Source organism: Hippopotamus amphibius, chromosome 5 (genome assembly GCF_030028045.1).
Source record: "Hippopotamus amphibius kiboko isolate mHipAmp2 chromosome 5, mHipAmp2.hap2, whole genome shotgun sequence".
In the NCBI taxonomy this organism is placed as follows: Eukaryota; Metazoa; Chordata; class Mammalia; order Artiodactyla; family Hippopotamidae; genus Hippopotamus; species Hippopotamus amphibius.
In genome coordinates this window covers 153,897,564-153,915,369 of record NC_080190.1, presented here as the reverse complement: position 1 = coordinate 153,915,369, position 17,806 = coordinate 153,897,564, and the positions used below count along the sequence as shown (strand labels likewise).

The following is a 17,806-nucleotide window of genomic DNA, read 5'->3' as shown; positions in this document are numbered from 1 at the left end:
GGCGGGGAGAGGTATCCCTCTGGTCTGCGGTCTCTTTCTATGAAGCCTTTCTTTCCTCCCGCATCCCTTGGGCTCGCCCCACCGCTCCAGTTTTTGAGCATCCTTCTCCAAGAACCCGAACACTCCCTCCCGCCGCCCGCTCGGGGAGGCGTTCCCGGCAGGTAGCCGGGGAGACGGGATTCTCGAGGGCGCCCGGGGCAGCCGGAGCTGCGGGGCCCGGGAAGCGCCTGCCGGTGCCCGGTTCCCCAGCCGCCGCGCGCCCGCGGGCGCCTCTGGGAGGCGCTGGCTCCCGGCGCGGCGGCAAGAGGCGGTGCGGCCCAGGCCGGGGTGCCGGTCGGGACGCGCCCAGGGGCCACGGGGCTCGCACCGGGCCTCCCGGCGCTCCGCCCGCCGGGCCCGGGCCGAGCAGTGCCGAAGGTCCGCGCGCCGCCCGCACCCCCGGCGCCGCGCCGGCGCCTCTGCGGGTGGCCGGGGGTTATGAATGGGCGCAGCGGAAGCACCGCCCCCCCCGGACGTGACGCTCGGCCAATGGCAGCGCGGGCTGCGTGGATGGATGAGGTCAGCGCTGTCGTGTCGGGAATGGAATGTGTAAGTGTAACATTCAGAACCGGGTAACATTCGGCGACCGAACGCGGCGGTCGGCAGCGGTCGCGCGGGGGCCTGGGGAGCGCCGCTCGGGGCCGGCACTGCCCGCGGGGAGGACGCGCCGCCGCCGTCACCCAGCGCCGCCGCCGCCGCAGCCGCCGCCGCCGCCTCCAGCCGGGCCGCCTCGCGTCCCGGGGGCCGGCCCCGCGAGCGCAGGAGTAAACACCGCCGGAGTCTCGGAGCCGCTGCAGAAGGGAATAAAGAGAGATGCAGGGATTTGTGAGGTTACGGCGCCCCAGCTGCAAGATGCACTAGCCGGCGGAACCCGGAGATCGGCTGACTTGTTGGAACCGGAGTGCTGTGCACGGGAGTGTGGATGAGTTGAAGTTGCTTTCCCGGGGCTCGTTTTCCACGCTGCCGGGAGGAATCCGAGAGGCAAGGAAATCACTTCGTCTTGCCATTGATTGGGCACCGGGAGCTTTTTTTTTCCCCCCTCTCTTTCTTTTCCTCCGTCTTGTTGCATGCAAGAGAATTACAGTCCGCTGCTCGCCCGCCCTGGGTGCGAGATATTCAGCCCCGCTCTCTCCCGTCCATTGTGCAACCCAAAGATGAAAGACCGAAGGGGAGAAAGTTAAAGAAATCGCCCACATGCGCTGGATCAGTCCACGGCTTGGGGAAAGGCATCCAGAGAAGGTGGGAGCGGAGAGTTTGAAGTCTTTACAGGCGGGAAGATGGCGGACTGGAGCTGAAAGTGTTGATTGGGAAACTTGGGTGATTCTTGTGTTTATTTACAATCCTCTTGACCCAGGCAGGACACATGCAGGCCAAAAAACGCTATTTCATCCTGCTCTCAGCTGGCTCTTGTCTCGCCCTTTTGTTTTATTTCGGAGGCTTGCAGTTTAGGGCATCGAGAAGCCACAGCCGGAGAGAAGAGCACAGCGGTCGGAATGGCTTGCACCACCCCAGTCCGGATCATTTCTGGCCCCGCTTCCCGGACGCTCTGCGCCCCTTCGTTTCTTGGGATCAATTGGAAAACGAGGATTCCAACGTGCACATTTCCCCCCGGCAGAAGCGCGACGCCAACTCGAGCATCTACAAAGGCAAGAAGTGCCGCATGGAGTCCTGCTTCGATTTCACCCTTTGCAAGAAAAACGGCTTCAAAGTCTACGTATACCCTCAGCAGAAAGGGGAGAAAATCGCCGAAAGTTACCAAAACATTCTAGCGGCTATCGAGGGCTCCAGGTTCTACACCTCGGACCCCAGCCAGGCGTGCCTCTTTGTCCTGAGTCTGGATACTTTAGACAGAGACCAGTTGTCACCTCAGTATGTGCACAATTTGAGATCCAAAGTGCAGAGTCTCCACTTGTGGAACAATGGTAGGAATCATTTAATTTTTAATTTATATTCCGGCACTTGGCCTGACTACACCGAGGACGTGGGGTTTGACATCGGCCAGGCGATGCTGGCCAAAGCCAGCATCAGTACTGAAAACTTCAGACCCAACTTTGATGTTTCTATTCCCCTCTTTTCTAAGGATCATCCCAGGACAGGAGGGGAGAGGGGATTTTTGAAGTTTAACACTATCCCTCCTCTCAGGAAGTACATGCTGGTCTTCAAGGGGAAGAGGTACCTGACAGGGATAGGGTCAGACACCAGGAATGCCTTATATCACGTCCATAATGGGGAGGACGTCGTGCTTCTCACCACCTGCAAGCATGGCAAAGACTGGCAAAAGCACAAGGATTCTCGCTGTGACAGAGACAACACTGAGTATGAGAAGTAAGTGGCTTAGTTGACGGGCCTCAGTGGGTCAGCCCCGGGCCCTGTGCACCTGGTCCACGTGTGAGGTTGGGGGTTGGGGTGGGGCAGGGGACCCCTCCAGTCCTCTTCCTCTTGCTCTCAGCCTGGGACTGAACAGCCTGGTTCTGGAGTGTGGCTCAGAGCTGAGGACCCAGAGTTTGAGCTCTTCGGGCTAACTGAAAAGCGTGGGGCACTTTCCTGGGCCAAGTCGGTGACAGTGTTTCCCTCTTGCCTGGAAAACCTTCAGGGTGATGTGTCTCCCATGAAGGGTGTGGGTTTGATCCAAGTTTGGAAACTGCGCTTCACTGGTGGATCCAGGAGGGTGTTTGTGAGAGGGTCTAGGGACCTGAGAGGCTCTGAATCCACGCGCAGTCTGGGGACCTTCCCCCAAGATTGATGCTTTATTTGCTTTCCTCACGAGCAGGGGGAGCTGCTTTCCCTGGAATTTTCCCACCCTCCGATTGTCATCTTTCCGCAAACCTTAAATTTGTGTTAGCAGTGGAAGTGCTACACTTTCTGTGCCTGTCTCTTCCATACTCCCAGGTGGCATTGACCTTTAAGCAGGGAGACCATCAGCTGGTGAGGGCCTGTGATCTTCCATGCGTGCATGCATGTATTCAGTCATGTATGTTTGTTGGTATGTATATATCCTGCCACCTCCCTAGGAGAAGCTGTTTTTAAAATCTGGGCCTCAAGCCCCTCTGCTGTAAACTCCAGTTGCTAATTTAGATTTCCCTTTCCCTTTTGTCTTTATCAATTTGCATGTAAATCGGAGACTGTTACTCTCTGAATGGGCGTGAGATGCCTCCTTACCCTCTGGAGTGAAGCAAGTTTTGTCCAGTTGCTAAGTAACTGAGTTGGAGACTTTGTAGCCTTTCTCACTCTTCCTTTTCCTTCCCAGTGACAGTAACTGACACACTGGGCTTGAGGTCAAAGCTAGTTTCTACCAATCGCCTTTAACCTGAGCTTGGAGGGTCTTGTTTCCTGGTGGATGGGGTGGGAGCCCCAGACTCTCACTTCTGTCTGGCTGTGAAAGAGTTAGTGAGCTCCTACAGTGCATTTCCACGTTCCGCCAGTTAAAAACCAGAGCAGCCTTGTGCTACCCGGGGGAAGGAAGGGGAATCTCTCAGCTGAGTACAAGAGGAACTGGCAGAGGTTGGCGGATTTTGCAATTGATTCATGAAATGCAGAATAGGGGAAACGCTTTGCAGACCTGATTGGAACAGGAAGGGGCATGGTGGGGAAAGGGCCCCGACATGAAAGGTTTGATTGTTGTCTGTGGATTTCCGCAGACACTGGGGCCTCTGTAGGAGTGATTGGAAGGGGAATTCAGGTCCTCCTATACTTGATCGTAGACAGTGAAGGGGAAAGTATCAGACACTGGGATTCCCCAACCCCCAGCACCTCTTGCTTTTCAAGTATAAGCAAAGCCTGAGGCTGTAGGGTCGATTATGAATCTAAATTTTCCTCTGCTTCAGGGGCAGTTATGTGTGAATGTTGGGTACAGTTGCCATGGATTAAAATTTCCTCACAAAAGAAACAAACTGTGGTTAGTAATGAACGCTTTGTTTACATGACATTTACATTGACCTATTCCTGTGGGTGCTTGTGAGAAAAAAATGCTCATAGCCTTTGAGGAATTTCTTTGTCTGGTTTGTGGTGGATTAACTGGAGGTGAAGTCTAACCCTTCAGTGTCTTCTAAAGCAGTCTCACTGAATTTTGTAGAAGGATCCTGATGGTCTTCATTCTTCCGAAGGAGCTGGAGCTGAGATCTTACCTTAAGACATCTGAATTATACATTTATTTGGGAGACACCCTCAATCCGATACAGCGGTCATATCTGCTTTACTCTACTAGTCCCCAGATAAATATGAAATGTCTGCATTCTCTGCTGAAGCTTTTTTTTCTAGAGATTTTGGCAATAAGGGAAGGAGGGGTTGGTTTCCAAGCAACTTTAATATTTGCTAATTAAATTTCACTGAATTTTGACCTCTTTGTGATTGCACCGAGAAATCTGACACCCACGCCCTGGTTTTGGTGTCTGTTTAAAGACCACAAGGGGTCAGGCCCTCAGATTGGGTCTCATCTGAAAAGTAGCCTTTAGGAAGGAAAGCAGGTTGTCTCTTTCTCCTGAGTAGGGATTTCTTTCACAGAGTCACTTCTGGATTTTCTTCATTCCCCTTTTGCATACTTTCCAGCTCTAACCTTCTTTCACAGGACGGGATGGTGCTGCGGAACGTTGATATTCATTGGCCCGGTTGACCTGGAGTTTTAACTCATTCCTCTCACTGGGTTATCTGAGTGCTTTATCTCTGAGCAATGGTGCTTGCAAACCTGAGTGCCTTTGCCGTTGACTTTGGAAGGTAGGAAGATGAAGAAGGAGCTCTGAAATGTGAGAATGCTCACATAGCAGGCAACCTGTCTTGCGCTCCGAAGTAAGCGCAAGTATTGTACTTTGCTACTTATACTGATGTTTTCTGTAAGGCAGCCGTGCATGTGTCAGATGCCCAACTCCTCCAATCAAATGCTCATCTCTTTCCAGGGTTTTAGAGGAGATATTGCAGTTAGCGCTGTAGAAGTCGTCCGAGTTTGACTTCTCATACTGTCTCATTGTGTGACTTTTGATTCATCACCTTGAACCTTAGTTTATCCTTAGGTGAAATGGGTTTTCGAGTGCTTCAGGGTGCTCTAAGCGTTCATTTGATAATGGCTTGTAAAAACGGGATCAGTTTTCATCTACTTCTTTTCTTTATTAGCAAGTGCCTGTGAAAAGGCGTCAGTTTAATTTGCTGCCACAGGCAACCACATATAACTTTGCTTTGGATTTAGGGGGTCTGATGATCAGATAGAAAATTTATGGTATCCTGGCTGAGGTAGGATACTATACAATATGCACAAGTGTATCAACTAAAAAAAAATTGCTTTTAGTGAAATTTAGCCTTTTGTGACAAATATTTAGTTGAGGACTTCTGTCTCATCTTCACTTTTGTGAAAAATAGACATTTATTACTAAAGGTATAGAAGAGCTACATGGAATGAAGGAAAAGACTTTTCTCTTGTGATAGAGCAATATTTTTGACCCAGACTTCCAGGATTATGTTAAAACACCCATTTTTATGATATCCATAATTAATTTTCATCAGTCACATATATTAACAGATGTAGATGACAGTGGCTAAAATAAGTTACTGCACTGATTACTTGATTTGTAATGAGGCTTTAGAGAAATTTTGTTTTACATCTTTGGAGCTTCTTATGCATCCTTAAAGAATTACTGTATTTTTGCATGAGCTTCACAGTTCAGATCCCTTCAAAGGGCATTATTGTGAAACTTCACATTTGGCTTTCTGAAATAGAAGAAAAAGGAGGAAATGAGAGGTGGCTTCTATCTTTGACCCCTCTGAGGAAAGAGATGGAGAATATTTTAAGCAGCTTTTCCGGGAACAGGCAGGATTCTGTGCAGGCCTTTTGGACACCTTTTCCTGTGTTTGTTGAAGCTGTACCTCACAATCTTGGTGTTTTTAAGAGTCTTGAAGGTAAGTGATCATTCAGCTTCCAAGATGTGGAAACTAAGGGGTAGAATGTTTAAGGGGTTTGCTTAAGGTCGGAAAACTGGTTAGTAACAGGAGTAGCCCTCACAAGCAGGCCTTCTGGCTTTCTCTCCCTTGACTACAGTATCCCATCTTCAATCACAGATGCACTTGAAAGCTCTCCAGCCACCGGAAGGTCTTTCTTGATGGCGTTTCTTATGGGATTTCTCTTGGAATCATTTGGGAAACCGATAAAGACTTTGGACGAACTTTGTGAAAAAAAAAAAAGCACATACATGCATAATTTGTCGTCTAGTTCACAGCTGCCACTAAGGGCATTATCAGACTTGAGAACTTTTGCTGTAGGACTTACATTTTTCTTTTCATTGCCAACTGAGGTGGAGGTTCCTGGAGCTGTTTAGTCTAAATAGGAGTTTGGCGGACCTTTCAGTTTGGCTCCAAGGAATTTAGGGAATAGGCTGTGAATTCACTGACTGATAAGCTGAATTCACATGCATTTATAGCAAAAAGAAAATGTGCACAAGTAAATGATGATGTGTTTCTTCCCCATTTTCCCAGACTATGTTCCCAGACACCTTAAGCAAGTTCGTGATCCAGCAGGGAGGCTCGGAGGAATGAAAGGTGGAAATTGTGCTTCTCAGGTTTTAAATGTAAAATATTAGCACCTTTTCTCCTACAGGTGTATGACAACACAAAAGCATTTCTAAAATAAACCACACAAGGACAGTTTTAAAATAAAGCTAGGGCCAGCCCTAGGTGAATTTTGAAGTCGGCGATTGTGTCTTCTCGCACTGAGGTTCTGATTCCTTCTGCCCACCCCACCCCCGAACTTGCTTTCTGGAGAGCACCGAGAGGCTCATTTACAAGAAATCCCTAAAGGTTGGGGTTTTGTGGTCTGCTTCTAAGGACGTTTGCAAGTTGATTCGGTCCAGTTCAACAAATGACAGTTGAGAGTGTAATCCGTGACCTAAGCTGGGAGCCTGTAGGATTTTGTCCTTCAGAGAATGGCTTGCTGTGAAGGCTTGAGCAGGCCCTGCTTATGGGAGACCCGCTGTTGGTCCCTGTGACTGTGACAGCAGCTTTGGGTGGCAGAGACTTGGCTAAAAGGGGAGCCGTCACACCCTCAGGTGGTGCTTGTCCCCTTTGTCCGAAGGCCTGTAGATGTGCTTCCCCAGGACCCAGTGCTAGAAACACCTGATGACAGTGACCTTGAGTATGCTAAGGTCACACCAAAGGTTGTGCTTGATAGGGCCGGGCTTCTCTGCTCATAGCCACCTTGCCAGGTGTCTTGTCAGGCCATTTTACAGGTATGTAAGCTGAGGCCAGCTCTGGTGATGGGGATTGTCTTAGGCCGCACAGCTTATAAGTGGCTGAACGGAGGCTACAGTCCAGGTTTTCTGGTCCCCATTCCTCTCATTTCTGTGAGGCTGGCTGCTCCCTCATGACAGTCACCTTTCCTCACAGCCTCTCCAGAGGGAACCCATCAGGCTCAGTGGTCACTAGATACTGCAGTCTCCTGAGTGTGTTCGTATTTGGACGCGAACACCGAGAGCTTATTGATGGATTGGTTTTCCTTGAAAGCTCTTCTGCCTTGTGACCAAGTTCCTTTAGTGAATGGGGACTCCCTCAGAACTGCAAGATATTTGTCCACTGCCTGATTTGAAGTTGCCTTAATTAGCTCATTTAAGCCTGTGTAAAATCCCCACTTTACAGGTAGGCATGCAGGCCCTGAGGGGGTAAAGAAGGGAGCCACAGTCACAGCTGGTGAGGAAATGGCCGCGTTCGAGCCAGGCATCTTGGAAGCAGAAGACAGTGCTCTTTCCTCTAAAAAATGTTACCACTGTAAAGAATCAAACAAAATTTCTACCTGCTTACAGTTGTATATCCGTGAGTTTAGTCGGATTTGGGTGTTTGTACGTCATATTTTCCCCTCCCTGCCCTGCTCCGCCACTGGTTTCCTTTATAGACTTGTTTTCCAAGGAGAAAATTTGGCTAAGAGATGTGATCAAGATGGCCCCGAGTTCTGACACTTAAGCATCACTCCGTCAACTCTTCCATTCCTCTTCCATTCGAGGAGTATTATCACGACTAAAGTAATGGAAGATTCTGCCTTTAATTCTCCCTTAGAGCTCTTCTCAGGAAAGTGAGGAAGTGAATTGCGTGTGACCTTTGCCCTCACTGATCGCACCCTGCAGGGTTTGCCCTGTACTAGGTGTCAGTGAACGCAGTGAGGTGGTGCAGGAGTGACCGTTGCCCCAGGTATAGAAGGTGTGTCCCAGTAGAAATGGGAGACCTGCTGGAAGATTCCATTTCTGACAGAACGGGCCAGTTTTCTAGAGTATAGCACATCCCTGCTCCCAGGCCCTGAGGCTCCCTAGAGAAAAACAACCGTTAAAGAAATTATAAAATTGTCCAGAGCCTCTGCAGAAAATTAGGAAAATGCAAAAGAGATGAACGTGAAGATAAATTTCTTCTCTAATCCCCACCAGAAGAGCTAACCACTGTTATTAAACTTCAGTAGTTGTTGGCCTGTTATAACCCACAGGTACACCTCTGTGATTATGTCATTCTATCTCTGCATATCCAAGTACCCTGTATAGATATGTTAAGTATTATTTAATTAATAGTAAATAATGAAATCGACACATTTTCCTTAAGTGCCTTGATTGTGCCAGACACACAGGTGTTGGAGCCAGGGCGGCTGGGAGTGAACACAACAGACTCCTGCCCCTTCGCGTCTGTCCATTTTATAAAGTTGAAGTCTGACTTCAAATGTATTTTTGCATGTTGCTTTTTTCTTAACATTATCTCAGAACATTTTCCTCTCCTACTAAATAGGAAAATCCTATTGAAATATTAAAGTAGGATTTTTAATGGCAGCAGGGTTCTTTTTAGTAACTCCTGGGTGTACCATGGTTGATTTCCATTTCCTTAGTTAGAGATTTAAGTTGTTTCCTATCTCTTCTGTGATGAATTTCACTGTACTGAGGATTTGTTTTCTTCTAGACTAAGGTCTCTCTCTTGGAAAACACAGCACTTCCTCTCTCCCACCCCCCACCCCAGTGTTATGGAGGAATAGCTGTTTTTGAGGTGAGTCTGAGCTCCCATTTAGTGAAGTAGCCATCATGAAATGACTGCTTAGATAAACATTTGTAGGTGTTAATTGGTCCTGTAGGGGGTCTTTGAAGCTCAGGCTGCTCTGTTCCCTTTGAAGTTTTGTTTTTGCTGGAGCCAGAAACCTCTGTGTGTCTCTTACTGAGCAGACCTCTTCCTCCCTGCTTTCTACAGCCTTTCTTGGGATCTCAGAATCTGGGGGCCTAACCTGGGTAGGTGTCAGTTTTTAAGTTAATTGTATCAGTTGCTCAAAGCCCTCATCTTTTTTTCTCTTCCCGTGGTTGAGTCCAGTCCTTTGGAGGTGAATTGAGGCGAGTGGCTTTACCTTTGGGGCATCCAGGTCAGGTTTGGGATTCTACGTGCAAATGAGGCATTCTTCTAAGTGATTTAAAAAGCAAGGCAAAGGGATTTCCCTGGCAATCCAGGGGTTAGGACTCGGTGCTTTCACTGCTGAGGGCCCGGTTCAGTCCCTTCTCAGGGAACTAAAATCCTGCAAGCCGCGTGATACGGCCAAAAAGCCCCAAAAGCAAACAAACAAACAACAAAAAAAGCAAAAACCAAAAAACACCACCACAACAAAATGCAAACAAACAATAACAACAACAACAAAAACCAAAGTAGAAAACAAAGTGAACCAAACCATTTACGCCTAGTTGGGCTTTCTTTTCATTGTAATTGCTTTCAGCAGCAGTGAGGTTTGTGGATGTATGCTTCCTCATGTTGTGTACCCTCTTCGTGAAGCCCTTTGGAAGAGAACAGTGACCCTAGGTCAGGGAAGTCACTGACTCACACATTCCTGGAGTAGGTATTGAACCTCTCAGCCTCAGTTTTCACATCTGTAATTGGGGATCATGACACCTGACAGGGTCCTTGAAAGATTGAAAGGCGGTAGAGTGGGTAACTGCTTGTAGTGCAAAACCTTGTAAATGCTGATGTGCTCTACAAGGTGGTGGTGTTTATTAAAATCTATCTTCCTGCCATTTTGTAATCAACCACAGAGGTTTGCTTAGTTTCACAACTTGGCTCTTTACTAAGCCGCAGAAATAACTGCTCACCTCTCTCTTAATACTGAATCCCCAGGAAATTGTGGTAGATGCCCTGGAAGGCCAGCCATTGTTTCTGTGGGCTGTGGAAAGACCTAGACGGGGCCTTGGAGCTTGCAGGTGTCCTGGGGCAGGAGTGGGAGCAGGTGGGAGCTGGTGTCTGGGGCAGTCAGGCACTGCCTTGAATCTGCATCCTGCAGGTTCCCTGGGTGACTGCTCTGAGAATGCAGGTTATTGCCTTTGCAAGTGACGTCTGTGCCCTCATCGGTTGAGGGTGACCTTTGGAAGGATGCGTCATATGAATGAGCTGGTTCACCAGGCCCTTAGGTTGCAAAGAGCAGAATATCACTGCAGTCCCCTTAAGTCACAGGATTTATTGTGAGGGGATGTGGAACAGAAACTGGACTGGAACGGAAACTGGTCCACGCAGGACCCAGCATAGTACCTGGGGTCTGCTCCTTTCTTCCCGCTCTGGACTGTCATCTCTCCTCAGACTGGTACCTCTGTCCCGGTGCGTGTCTCCCAGCCACTGGCCAGTCTTTCCTGAATTTTCTCCTGCAGGCCCTGGAGGAAACCAGCCTGATTGGCTTTACTGGGGACTCCGTGTTCCTTCAGGGGAGAGCCATTCCTATTAGGCCATGTCTCTGGGTCTGGTGGTGACCTCATTAGTTCAGCGTGGCTGCCCTGCCACATTGTCATTCTTGATTGAATTGGTGGCCATCCTTTTGCAAAGAACAGCCTAAAGTTGCTTCCTGAAGCAGGGGACTGTGGTTAGGGGAAGTTGGCTGTGGCAGGCACTGTTGAAGCCATATCCTGTTGGCAGTGACATATTTGAGCCCAGTTTATGATGATAATAGCAGCTAATGTCTCTTGAGGATGTACTGTGTGCTGGGTAACAGGCAGTATCTCCTTTAATCTTCATGTCCACCCTGGCAGGAAGATGCTCATTGGAGATGCAGAGCAAAGTTCAGAGAATCTTTAAAAGTGACTTGCCTAAGAGCACACAGCTGGGATACTCACCAAAGGCTGTCTGACTTCTAAACCTGCTCTTTTTCACCACAGCACCCTACAGCTTCTGCCCAGCTGGAACTGATGTCATAAAGACCACACACATGTAAACAATAGTGTGATTGATTTATAGGGTATCACTTGTGTTTCTCACCTGGAATTTATTTAATCTTACTGGAGAAGAGACAGTTCTAAAAAGCTTGGTAATCTGGTTTCTCAGCCCAAAGCAGTCAATTTAAAGAGAGAGGGAGGACTTCCCCGGTGGTCCAGTGGTTAAGACTCCACACTTCCAATGCAGGGAACATGGGTTGGGTCCCTGGTCAGGGAACTTAGATCCCACGTGCCACACGTCGCAGCCCCCCCAAAAAAATACAAAAAAAGAGGGATTCTTGTAGGCAGGTCTGGAAAGAAGGGACAGTTGGCAGCCCGAATGGAAGAAAGCAGGCCAGGAAATGATAAAATGTAACACCCAGAAAAAGTAAAGAGGCTCTGCAATTTAAGAGCAGCTGGCCTAGAGCCCAAGTGTGGCCTACAGACTCCCCAGGAGTGTGCCTGTGAGCCCTGCCACCGAGCACTGTGCCTGTCACCAACCAGAGCTTCTGTAAATATTTGATAAACTGCACCACGGTACAGTGCTGACCGTGAGCCATTTCTTGTGTACGCTGGCCTTTGTTTAAGAAACTAGAGGAATAAGTAATGAATTTTATAACGTTTTTAACCCCAATGGTTAAAATAAAAATATTTTGGTGCTGCTAAGAAGAAGCTTTCCATTTGAAAGCTTATTTACTAAGCCCAGCAAGTTCCCCAAGGGCTCCAGATACAAGTGGTGTCCTTGGAGCTTGCGTTGGAGTTCTGGTATTTGCTGCTAACTCAGATTTCTGGGGCTTTATGATACATATCAGTACTTTAAAGTAGTGAGAAATGGAAAGTTTTCTGATATTGTCCTGTAGGCCTGTGATGCTAGTTTATTTATTTATTTATTTATTTATTTATTTATTGGCTGTGTTGGGTCTTTGTTTCTGCACACGGGCTTTCTTTAATTTCTGCACATGGGCTTTCTCTAGTTGCAGTGAGCGGGGGCTACTCTTCATTGTGGTGTGCAGGCTTCTCAGTGCTGTGGCTTCTCTTGTTGCGGAGCACAGGCTCTAGGCGCGTGGGCTTCAGTAGTTGTGACACATGGGCTCAGTAGTTGTGGCGCATGGGCTTAGTTGCTTCGCAGCATGTGGAATCTTCCTGGAGCAGGGATCGAACCCATGTCCCCTGCATTGGCAGGCGGATTCTTAACCGTTGCGCCACCTAGGAAGCCCCGATGCTAGTTATTCTTGATTGACTAGTGCTCCCGGTGACTTGGGCCCTGGGCTCAGGTAAAGAGTGGCCCCAGGTGTGGAATATGAAGGTAGGGAATTAAAGAAGGGAGGTGTCCTTAAGGGGATGTGGGGCATCTAGTCTGTTGCTTAGAGGCTGCCCTGGTAGATATGTTGGGGTGCATGTCTATAGCCTGCTTTTTCCATAGTTTTAAGGGTGCACAGAATGGGAATGGATGGGTAGAGGTCTGGAATGGATTTCACATGTCCTACGTATATTCCAGCACCCTGACGGATTGGTGGAAAGCTGTGGAGCACCACTGATAATAGAAGGACCATATCACCATACTACTTGAACTCACCTTGGAGGCTTCTCCATAGTTCATTCATAGGATGTCAAGGTGGGGTTGGTCCAGCTCTACCTGCCTTTCCATCCCCAGCTCCATGGCGGAGCTTCATTCCTCCTCCTCCTCCCTTTCCCCACTTGACCTTTTCTCACTCTCTTGGAAAGCTGTTCTCCAGCTTCATTTCATTTCTTCCAGAGTCACTTCCATGATGCCCCAGACTTGGTCACATGCTCCTGTTAATAGGCTCTTATAGAACAGTTAATACTTGCTGATGGCTGTGGTGTTTTCCCCCGCTTATTTAACTATCTGTTTTTCTCTCTTCCCAGTAATTGTACGGGCCCTGAGGGGAGAATTCATGTTGTTTTTCGTTAAATGTACTCAACAGGTACTTATTGAGCACCTGCTGTTCCCAGACACTGGGGACTCAGCAGTGAACCAAATAGACACACATCGCTGCCCCAAGATGGTCCTAGTGTAATGACTGGAGGCTGATACCATGTCAGTTATGGCCTGTGTTAGAAGATGCTAGATGCTGGGGAGAAAAGAACATATGGAAAGGGGTGAAGGCAGTGGATCTCAAACTGGGGAGCTTCCGGAAATGGGGCCTGGGCCCTACTCCTGGCCAATCAGGCTCTCTGGGGATGAAGCTCAGGTTTTTAAAAAGCTCACCAGGTGACGTGGATATGTAGTGAGAATGGGAATGGGGGGTCCACAGTTTAAATTGCAGGGGGCGGGGGGGAGGAAGGAAGGCTCTATAGGGAAAGTGACGTTGAACTCACTCACTGCTGTATTGTCACAGCCTAGCACTGTGCCTGACCCACCCATCCTGGGCACTCAGTTTTTGTTGGATAAATGAAAACAAAATTAGATTGATTTAACCAGTCGAAATACTGTTGACCATACATTCAAGGTATGGGTTCCGTAGACATCAGTCTCTTTGGTTTACAGCCCAGGCCTTCCCATTTTTCCTTGAAGTTCATCTTTTGCTGATTTACCCAGAGGTTCTTTTTCATTTTCAAAGGGGATGTTTCTTCCAATAACCTTTTTTTTTTTCCTTTCCAAGGTAGTTTCTTTCTCTTTCTTTTTATCCTGTTCGGTTGGATATGATATTGGTAAAACCAAATTAAAATGAACCGACGGGCTTTACTGCGTAATATGAATCTACAGAATTTATTGCTACAGGAGAAACCATTATGGTCTTTTGTCATTTAATTTTAACAGTCTGTAGATATTGGGACTTTTTGTCCCCCCTTAATTGCAATTTTTCTCCCAGATGGTAGGTCGAATATAACTTCTGGCTTACATTTGCTGCTCAGGTTACGTCCCAACTCTGTTAACTGATGTTGGAGCATTGCCCCAGAGTATATAGTACCATAGCGCTTAATTGAGCTATCAGGCTTCTAATGAATTCATATTGAGATTTATCATTTAATTAAAAAGCAAAGGGGAAGAAAAGCAAAGGGAAGGTGTTCAGTTGTTTCTCCCATTGGCCTCCATTTCCTGCATTGAAAATCTCCTGGCTTGTTTGTATTAGCTTGTGGAATTGTACACATATTCCATAAAAGTATTCAAGGTGTATAGATTAAAAATTAAAAAGGAGAATGCACTGGGTCCCCATTACTTGACTTCTTAGTAGATCTTAAAAATGGATTCAGACTTGGTGGCAATCATATGATACTTGATTAAATGTGAATTATGTTTTTTTACAAAGCTTGGTAAGGTCATTTTCCGAAATGATTTCTAGGTCTATATATCTGAATCAATCTGAAAATCTCATCAGACGGAATCTAATACCGAAATGCTTTAGCTTTACTGAGAGGCAGAGAATAAATTTTTCTTGAAAACACCATTTCTTATATGCTACATTCTCCTTTAAAATTCACACGGCATTAAAAAAGCTACCTTTAAGCAACACCTCTTATGATAACTGCGTTTTTAAGTATGCAAGTGTAGTGTTGCAAACCTGTAAATGTAGGGCAGTCAGTCTTTTTATTGATTCAAAGACTGGAAATGTATAATATTTTCTGTATTTAGATTGTAGAGTTATATTACCTGTTTTTAACAAATTGAACAGTATTTTATATGAAGGTAAAATTTAAGAACCTCAATGTTTAGCACAGTTCAAAGAAGGAGTAGTGTTTTCCTGCACATATTTTAGACTTCGCCATGTCTAAGGAGTAACCCAAGTAGGATAAAAGAGGGCAAAAAGGATTAAATATCAAAATAAATCTTTAAAAAAATTGAGATATAATGACATATAACATTGTATTAGTTTTAGGTGTACATCATAATGGTTTTATATATACATATATATGTATATCATATATATTGCCAAATGATGATATATATATATATATGGTAAAATATTATATATATGCATGTTGTGAATATCTATATATTACCAATAGATATATGTTGTGAAATGATTACCACAGTAAGTTTAGTTAACATCCATCACCACACATTTTTACAAAATGTTTTTCTTGTGATGAGAATTTTGAAGACTTACTCTCTTAAGAACTTTCAAGTATGCAGTACAGTATTGTTAACTCTAGACACCATGCTGTACATTACACCCCCAGGACTGCTCATCTTGTAACTGCAAGTTTGTACCTTTTGATCACCTTTGCCCGTTTACTCCCCTCTGCCGCCCCTCCTTCCCCCCACCCCCCGTGCCTCTACGAGTTTGAGGTTTTTTGTTTTTTGTTTTTTGTTTTTTTTGGATTCATAAGTGATATTCATCTTTCTCTGACTTATTTCACTTGGCATAGTACCCTCAAGATCTATCCATGTTGTCCCAAATGGCAAGATATCATTTTTTCTTAAGGCTGAATAATATTCCATTGTGTATGTATACCGTATTTCCTTTATCTGCTCATGGATACTTAGGTTGCTTCCATGTCGTGGCTACTGTAAATACTGTCAGATCTTGTTTCTATAAATCTTAAGTTTCTATGAAAATAAGCTCAGAGATTGAGCATCCTTAAATTCCAAGTATGATGCAGATATTCTAGGGGGTGTTGGTGACTCTTTGAACCTCCCTGGGCCTCAGTTTCCCTTAACTGCTTTTCCTCCGTAGAGTCCTGTGAGCCCACCACCGACTGGGGCTGTCGGGTTTGTACACACATGTGTGTCTATGTATCTGACCTTTGTTTGAGAAGTGGCCTGGTGTTCAATCATGCTAGCCTGGTGTCAGTTTTATCTGGAGGGAGGAGGAATAAGATCATGGACGTGACCTTAAAGATCTAGTATAACCCTTGTATTATATAGATAAGGAAGTAGAGATCCAGGGAAGATGGGCATTTTGCCCAAGGTCATGTAGCTGGTTGCAACAGAATAGGGAATGGTGCGCATAGCTCTTAATTTCCAGCCAAGTTTGGCACGGACGTCATGCACTCGGTCTCTGGAAACTAGGTGCTTGAATGTGAATGGTGGCTTTGCCACTAGCTTTGAAACCCTGGGCACCTTACTTCTTTGCTTCCATTTCTTCACTTGTAAAGTGGGGATAATATTCGGGGATATGTGTATAAATACAGATGATTGACCTTGGTGTACCTCAAAAACTGGTACGAGTGTAAAGCAATTATATTCCAATAAAAAAAAATGGAGATAATAATTCCTACGTCATAGGGTTATTGTGAGGATTAAGTGAATAATATTACACGTAAGATGCTTAGAGCAGTGCCTCGTACGTAGTAAGAACTCAATCAGTAACCACAGTTACTGTCATCAATCTTCCTGTTCCATTAAACCACGTTAGTCTTGTATAATTTCAGGTTTACCGTTTGTATCTGTTTATCATTGTTTTCATTTCATTTCTTCCACTGGATCTATTTGTTTACAGCTCATTGTAACTGTAGTGTGCAGTATGATACAGGAGCTTGCTAGTCATGTAGAAGTTCAAGGTGGTTTGGCAAGTACCCAGAATTCCAACCACCTGTTGTAACTGTTGCCAAAATACAACAGATTTTCATTTCCCAGAAGTTTTCCCACCGAGGGTGTAAATCATTAATATGACTTTACGTCTCTAAACTTTTTTTTTTTTTCTCCTTTTACAGAAGTACGTATCACATTTCCCACTGGTTCTGGGAAGCTGAACAATCACGTGGGTCTTGTTCCTGCCTCTTGAAAAAGCATTAAAACGGTGGCAGATGTGCTAGTGGCATCACCTGAAATGACTTTCTGAGCTAAATCTGCATGAGACAGAGAAGATAATACTATTTTTTTCTTCTCTCACAATTCAAGTAGGCGAAGGAGTGATCCCATCACGATGGGGGTACTTAGCAAATCAGGAAGCAATAACAGTGAATAACTTGCTACTTTCTGCAATTTGCATGGCTGTTAACAATTGATGGCTTTTTTTAGGATGGCTTTATCAGCTGCAGCAGGACACAGACCTCTGGACCCTTTCTGCATGCTAAGCTGGAACAGTGTGTACCTACCCTTGATGATAAACTTCTAACAGCAGTCAGGGTGAACATTAGGGAGGAAATTTTAGCCTGTGTTCGGAAGATCTGGGAGGGTTCAGACACATCGTAATTTATATTTTCATTCTTTCTCTCGGGAGACACAGCTGCAGTTATGAACAAACACGTTGTAAGAGCTGTTCTGTAATAACCATTTCTGCCACCAAATCCAGATGTGATCTGATTCCTACTGGATTCTACACTGGAGCGGCCTTGCTGTGATTGAGATGTATTGCAGGTCACACCCTGTCCCTTGGCACTTTACCACCCCCTACCCCCGCCCCAGCATGTTAGAACAGGATTATATACTTGTTGTAAAGCACAGAATCATATAGGGTGTTCTCTAACAGCTTTTGCAAAAGAGACTCTAGGAGACAGTTCATTAAGTATAAGTCAAGTGAGACCTTCCACCATAATCTCAAACATGATATTGCTTGACTGCACACAATAAGCAGGTGTGTATTTTATGTACAATATCAACCCTAGATCTGTATTTATTTGTACATCTAGGAAATATTCAAAATCCATTTTTTTCTGGCAACAGTAAATTTTATTTTAAAGATGAAAAAAACCAGTGTTGGATATTG

The 17,806-nt window shown here is 45.9% G+C and overlaps 1 protein-coding gene across 1 annotated transcript in view; it reads left to right on the top strand.

Moving 5' to 3' along the window:
• The first annotated feature begins 1,061 nt into the window (after window positions 1-1,061).
• The window catches only part of EXT1 (exostosin glycosyltransferase 1), a 277,662-nt gene continuing 260,917 nt past the window's right edge, over window positions 1,062-17,806 (top strand). Inside the window, exon 1 of the mRNA XM_057734204.1 lies at window positions 1,062-2,364. Coding sequence (XP_057590187.1) covers window positions 1,403-2,364 — 962 coding nt within the window. The 5' untranslated portion in view covers window positions 1,062-1,402. The remainder of the gene's footprint in view (window positions 2,365-17,806) is intronic.